General features: G+C 26.9%; 1 protein-coding gene across 1 annotated transcript; it reads right to left on the bottom strand.

Annotated features, from left to right (window-relative positions):
* Nucleotides 1-4522: 4522 nt before the first annotated feature.
* Nucleotides 4523-6369, bottom strand: LOC119688945 (somatostatin receptor type 2-like). The gene has a single exon (XM_038103671.1). It carries the CDS (start codon nt 6191-6193, stop codon nt 4604-4606), a length of 1590 nt encoding a protein of 529 aa, XP_037959599.1. The 5' UTR covers nt 6194-6369; the 3' UTR covers nt 4523-4603.
* Nucleotides 6370-7143: the final 774 nt, after the last annotated feature.

Below are 7143 nucleotides of genomic sequence, written 5' to 3'. Positions count from 1 at the left end.
AAAATATTTTTGATAGTGTTTTGCAGTGTATTAGTATATTATCTGTAAATTATATTGTCAATTTCCCCCTGGACATACCCCCGACAATATCAAATTTAAATCCAATTTAATAATTCAATTTGATAACTGTTCTTTATCCAAACTAACAAATTTGTGGGTTGAATTTATATATATTAGAAAATTGTAATTTTAATATACCTCCATATCTATGGATCGTATGCCCCACTTATAGAGACATTGGATTATATTGGCTCTATTATTTGGTACGAAATACAACATCAAATGTCTGCTACGTGACATCTTACAGTACTGAATCCTTTTGAGGTTATTTTCGGTGATTGTTGACACTTAACTGGTAATAGCCGGGCTGTAGCTTGCCGCTTTGTTAGAATTTGAGGTTTGTTCGCACTAGGTCTGTTTAATGTGATTATATTGTTTGTATATCATATTTACAGACCGCTAAAAGTGTGTAAATTGAGCAAATATAATGGGATTTGGCACAAGGACTTTCAAATTTCGAATAGTGGTTTACTATAACTATATTTCAATTAATATAAGTTAGCAGAAAAAAATAACTACATTGATTTGAAGTGATGTACATGCTTTCCCTTAATAATATTGAATAATATGAACAAAGTTCATATTCTTTGTATCCGTAATTTATAATTTAAGAACCACTCGTTAAAAAAGTCTACATACTACATTTGAGAGTATGTAGACATCCACATTTGAAGGCTATCATTTATCAATTGTATTACAATCATGTGCTTCCGTAAATATATCATTGAATGCTCTACAAAGGAAAAATAAATCAACGAATGTGGTCAAGGAAGCACCGGGAGTTTGGAAATGATCCAATGTGATATATTTTGTTTTCAAATCTAAAATTACTTATTTGAGAAAAGCTCTGCGGGTCGATTGTAACCACAAGAAATATTCACTGAACAAGTTAAAAACTATACATCGATCAGCAAATGGAAGTGGTAAATACACATAAAGGTTTATTTTACAGTTAATTAGATCTGTTCTGATTGCCTAAAGAGTTTTTGGAGTTTATTTAATAGTTTATATCCAGAGTTATTACACAAAAGATACTCAAATCCATTTAAATTTGGATGAACTGCTAAACAAATTGATGGTTCTGTTACTATAATAGAATCTTTTTCATTACAATTATATCATTTAAACTTTTTTATTATAATTAGTTTTTAGATATTAATTTTAAAATACTAGCAACTGAATAGGTTGCTACAATTTCTGTACTACTCTACAATGCAAGTGCAATTGCCCTTAAAATACTTCTATAAAAGCATGTGAAAAGTGTAATAATTTAAGATGAAATCTCGAAATGCAGTAATGACGTACTGTCCTTTTGTCAAGAATCCTATAACTCTGGCGGTTAAGAAAATTTGATATTTGATTTACATTTCACAGATTATGCTTTACTCTGTTCCTTTTCATCTTATATTTAAAAGGTGATCAATTTAGATTTAAAATCTGGGTCGAAAATCTTATCTGAAAAACTTCTATGAGAAAGTTTCGATAACTTTGATTAAGGAATATTCACACTTCAGTACAATTTATTCTTATTTAATTACCTGCACATTTTATTAAGAAAACATCCATTGTTACATATTCAACAGAAAGCGCATATCCACTTTGGAGTTTAAGTTCTTCAAATGTCTCTCCCATATTAATAGACATATTAATAGACAATTTCTTACATCAGTCAGTCCTTACGAACTGTCGTTTAACAAAGGGTTCGTCTTCAAAGTTAAAGCGAGTCAATATATTAACGAAACGTTCTGTAATCTAAAATATATCTTATATATGAGGTAATTCATAGATATCATTACAAACTATACCAAAATCATATACTATACTACAATCATATATTATAATCAGGTTACATAGAAAATGTAATACACAATCATTGCTAACCCTTTCTATATATATTAACAGCCAAATAACTAAGTTTGACATAAAATTCACTGTGTTTCTTCCTATTCTAGAGATATTTATATTTAATTTGGATTTTAAAATAATTTCACTCCTTTATATTCAAGAATAATTTATTTATTATATTTTAACGAAATCAACTAAGTAGATTCCATATATTTTTCTGATCTACGAATGTTACGAATTAATTGCTTTTGCTTGTGTTTAAGTTCCTTCCCAAGTTATAAATACGTTTAAATAGGTTTATTCCTACTCCATTTTTAGTGACTTTTTAGGATCCTGCAGAAAGTACTGTATATCTTAGTGTGTGTTAGTGCGACTATCGCAATACCTAATTTATTATTGTTATTGCATTTTTTGTTGAAATTTATTGTGATTTCTTGAGTATCCAAGAATACCAAAATAGTCTTGATTGGATTTAGTCATTATAATACTAAAAAAGATAACTATATAAACTATTGAATTTAACAAAAAATAAGATTTAAAACATCATCATTTGTCGAAATATATATTTTTATTTAGCTAATTTATTATTATCGAAGTACAAATTCTTATTAAATCAAAAGTAATTCAAATTTTAATGTATTCTAAATTTAATTATACTTACACAAATTTTTATTAATTTTTTGTTATATTATACAAAATAAATTATTTTTGTATTACATTTTTTTTTTATAATTGAACTAAAAATGATTTAAATCAGTCTTTTAGAGAAATAAAAATATATAAATAAAATAAAAAACACAGCCGATTTATATAAATAAAAAAAATAAAATAATTTCATTTATTAAATAATTTTTATCTTAGTTTTTTGAACTTATCTATTAATAATTATCTAACTTAATTATTAAACCGTTATATTTTCTTTTTTATATTACAAATTCTCATTTAATATATATATATATTAAAAATAATGCTAGCTTATGTTATTATGACATATAAATACTTCTTAAATAAAATTCATTTGAAGCCCATGATGCTAATCCATAGTCGTATTACATTTATTATATATCTCTTCTTTTGGTAACATATTGGTAAATTTTTGGTTATTAGGAGTCCTTATTATATTTATTATATCCATTATTTTAATATAAATATTTTTCTATTGTTTCTTTTAAATTATTTTTTAATTTTCACAATGAAAAACCATTATACACTGAGACAAAAATTGTGTATTTGAATGAAATTCATGTTTTACAAATTCCTTTCGAATACATTTGCATATAAGATATTATATTTTTGTTTTTAAATCGACTTCTATAACTTTTTTCCTTGATTTGTGTTACATATGTTATATGGCATATACTATTAATACGAAATATTTTTTTAAAGAATTATAAATAATTATTGCATAATTTAATTATTAAATAATAATAAAATAAATAATAATAAATAACAATAATAAATAATAATTTAAATAATAATTAATATTTTTAAATAAAAAAAAATTGAAAAATTGAAACGATTAATATATTAAATTACGAAAGCAATCGTGCACATATTAATTATAAATTAATATTAGGTAAATTATGTATAATTTAAAAATAATAAAAATAAATAATTTTATAAAAAATACTAAATTATAAGTTATCAAAAAATTCATTGAATTTTATTTATTTATTATTTTCTTAAATTAAATAAAATTACATACATTTATATTACACGGAAATATTTTCATCTTGTTTAAATTCTTTAATAGTTTCATGTATTTTTTGAAGTTTATTGATTTTTGGTTATTTATTTATATTAAAACTAATCACAAATGCTTATAAATTACTATAGTTTTATTTCTGTGAAGTAGACTTTTATTTTTAAGTTTTAATTAGTGCTTAATGTACCTGCATTACGATGTTCGAACAGTTCGATTATCTCATTCAAACATTTGAATCGATCACTTTGAATATTTGATAATGTTACAGTTATTCGAACAGCATATCTGCTTTATTTATATGTTTCATTTAATTTTTTTTTGGTTTACATAAATGCATTCCTCAAGTATGACATGATGTTCAAACATTCTGGAACACTGTTCGGTTCTAGTCAAATGCTCTAAAATTTTGGAACATCCAGAACATGACATGATGTTCGAACATTTTAGAACAATTCGTTGTGTTTGAGCAAAGTGCTCTTCTCAAGCATATTCGAATATCAAATGTTAGAAGCTGACAACAACTTTAATAATACTTAGGCCCTAATATATTATTGATTATGTGTGAAAACATCGAATAGATCAAGTAGTGCCGAATGAAAATAGAATCAATGTTTTTTTTTTTTCAATTTACCTAATAAATACCAGTATTGACCGAATATTAATTATTTACATATAAAATCGGTTTTAAATCCAATTTCATTTTATAGCTAAATACAAAATATCATCTTATGTAGGGTTATCATCTTGTAGGGTTTCAAGGACTTTGAAGCAGATTTAAAGATTTAATTTATTATCAATTCTGTAACTATTAAAATAAACATAAAAATATTTTTACGGTTTTATATATAGAACACACTTAAAATTAATTATTTTATTTATTTTTAAATAAATCCTAATACAATTACGGTTTTATGTTTAGAACACACTTAAAATTAATTATTTTATTAAAAAATATTTTTTTCCTAGGACTAATTTTTAAAAGCTCAAAGGTTTTTATAACTGAGTTTTCAACATATTATCGCTTTTATTATCTTCATCTGAAGCCATTGTACAAATTGTACGTTTCTCTTCTAAACGTAATATCACATCTTCACCTAAAGCAATTGACACTCTACCATTTTGTTGACGCGAGCTAACCTGATGACCCTTTTCAGCTGTTGTAGTCGATGAAGTCGTGGTGGATGAGTTATTGTTACCTACTGTCAATGTGTTATTACATTTCGTCACTTTTGGTTTGGAATTCATTATACGCCTCGAACCACGTCTGCGACTGTTTTGTTTTGTGAATACACTCGGTTCTACCTGTAGTTGCGCATTGATATCCTGTTGAGCCATACAAGTGAAGGCCTTTGAAAAGCTCTTGCGAAAATTATCACTCAAAAATGCATAAAGTATTGGATTCATCGCAGAATTCGAATAAGCCAAACATCCCAAAAGCAAGAATATTAAAATTTCCAAACGTGATAGGTCGCGTTGGCCAGGATTGGAATTAATTAAGGCTACCTGTGATATCCAGTGTGGTAGCCAACATAAAATATACACAGTTATTACGGTGAGTACTAAACGTGTCACCTTGCGATGTGAACGTTTCTTTTCCTTTGATTTATGCTTCTGACCTACCGAATGCAATTTGCGTATGACCAAGTAATAAAATATCAATATGAAGCAGAGTGGTGTCATGAATCCTAAAAAGAAGGTATACAATATAAAGGTAGTACCCGAATGTTTTTTGTATGTCTCTGGCCAATCAATATTGCAGGAGAAATTCACGCCATCTTCCTGTGTTACTGCACTGGCATAAAGTATCACTGGTAACATGAGTACTGCTGATGTAAGCCAAGCTATGGCAGATACTTTCTTAGCTATATGCAATGTACGATAACGTGGTGATGTGATCGGATGGCAAACAGCTAAATAACGATCTGCTGACATAATCAGCAAAAATATGGAAGATGTAAATTGCGTTATAGACGTGCTTACCAAATAAGCCTTGCATATGTATTCACCAAATTTCCAACTGCAAATACGCATAGTATAAATCAAAAATGGTATCCCAATGAGAAAGCATTCATCGGCAATAGCCAAATTGAGTATGTAAAAGTTGGTTACGGTTTGCATTTTGGAAAAGCGTAGCACCACATAAATAACCAGTGTATTACCGAACAGACCCACAATGCATACAACAGAATATAGAATTAATGTGAATATATCTGCAAATGAATTACGATATGCCAGACAGTGTTGATGAAAGGTCATATCCGTTTCCGTTTGACTTTGATTTGCATTGCCTTCGCTCGTATTTAAGTTCGGTGGTGGCTGTATGTTCTCATTGAAATTCGAATTGCCTTCCATGTCGCCCAACTCCATGCCGTGTGACTGAGACCATATTTGCATTCTGGTAATGACTGTTTTTGTATTGTTTTCTGTTGTTGTGCTGGTTATTGTTTCCGTTATTGTTGTTGGCATAAACGGCGGTTTTAATGTTTGCGCAACAATTGCGTTTGACAGTTGCAATAAGGCAAATGCCACACTGATAAGTATCGTTGCAGTTGCGTTTGGTTGCCTTTTTTTTATTCCGAACATTTTTTCTGCGGTTTTGAATGATTTTCAGGACTTAAGTTGCTGATATTGTGATTATTGCAGTTGCAATTATTGCTGTTGTTGCTGCTTTATAGCTCGATTATGTTCGTTTTTGTTACGGATGTTGTTAACGAATAAAAACTTTTAATTATATTTGTTTTTGTGGTAACTATGGGCACTCATTGTCCAAATCTGCAAAAAAAAATTTAGAAATTTTATTTCGAACTATTTATATCAAATTAAAAATATGTAATTAAATTATTTCATTATATTGCAATTAATTTAAATTGAATTATAAATTAAAATATTTAATAATAAATGTAAAAATATTAAGGGTACTCATCTAAGCATATGAATTAATCAAATCTGTATTTTATGTACACGATTTATCAATAAGCTGTATAATGGCACTAAAATAAAATAAAGAATAAAATGCCGAAATTGAACGAAAAGTTCAAACTAAACTGTATTTACAAAGATATTTTTGTATATGATTTTCTTGCGTTGATAAATTTATTCGGTAAAATTTTCGTTAAAATTTATCAAGTATCTGTAAACAATTTTTGATACAACATTTAACATTTAACTTATAAAGTAGATAAATTTATACGTTTATAAGGTATTTATCAGTTAAGATGAATACCCTTATTATATTAAAATAATATTATATATTTCATAGACTTGATTAGTACAAACTGTAATATAAAATAATTATTAAACAATAAAGTTTTCCATATAATAACAATAAGTGGAAACGTAAACAAGTTTAGACGATTTAAAAAAAGCATTTTAAAATACAACTATATTCAGCACTAACAAAGAAGATATGAAATTTTAGCTTACTTTATAAGCTTAGTTACAAAACGCTAAGAAAACGCTGCTTTTTAACCATTATAAATATTTCAAAAATTATCCATTACAGTATACATACCCCTCTATCCTTTGAGGACTAT

Source organism: Teleopsis dalmanni, chromosome 1 (genome assembly GCF_002237135.1).
Source record: "Teleopsis dalmanni isolate 2A chromosome 1, ASM223713v2, whole genome shotgun sequence".
Classification (NCBI taxonomy): Eukaryota; Metazoa; Arthropoda; class Insecta; order Diptera; family Diopsidae; genus Teleopsis; species Teleopsis dalmanni.
This window is presented reverse-complemented; position numbering and strand designations above follow the sequence as displayed.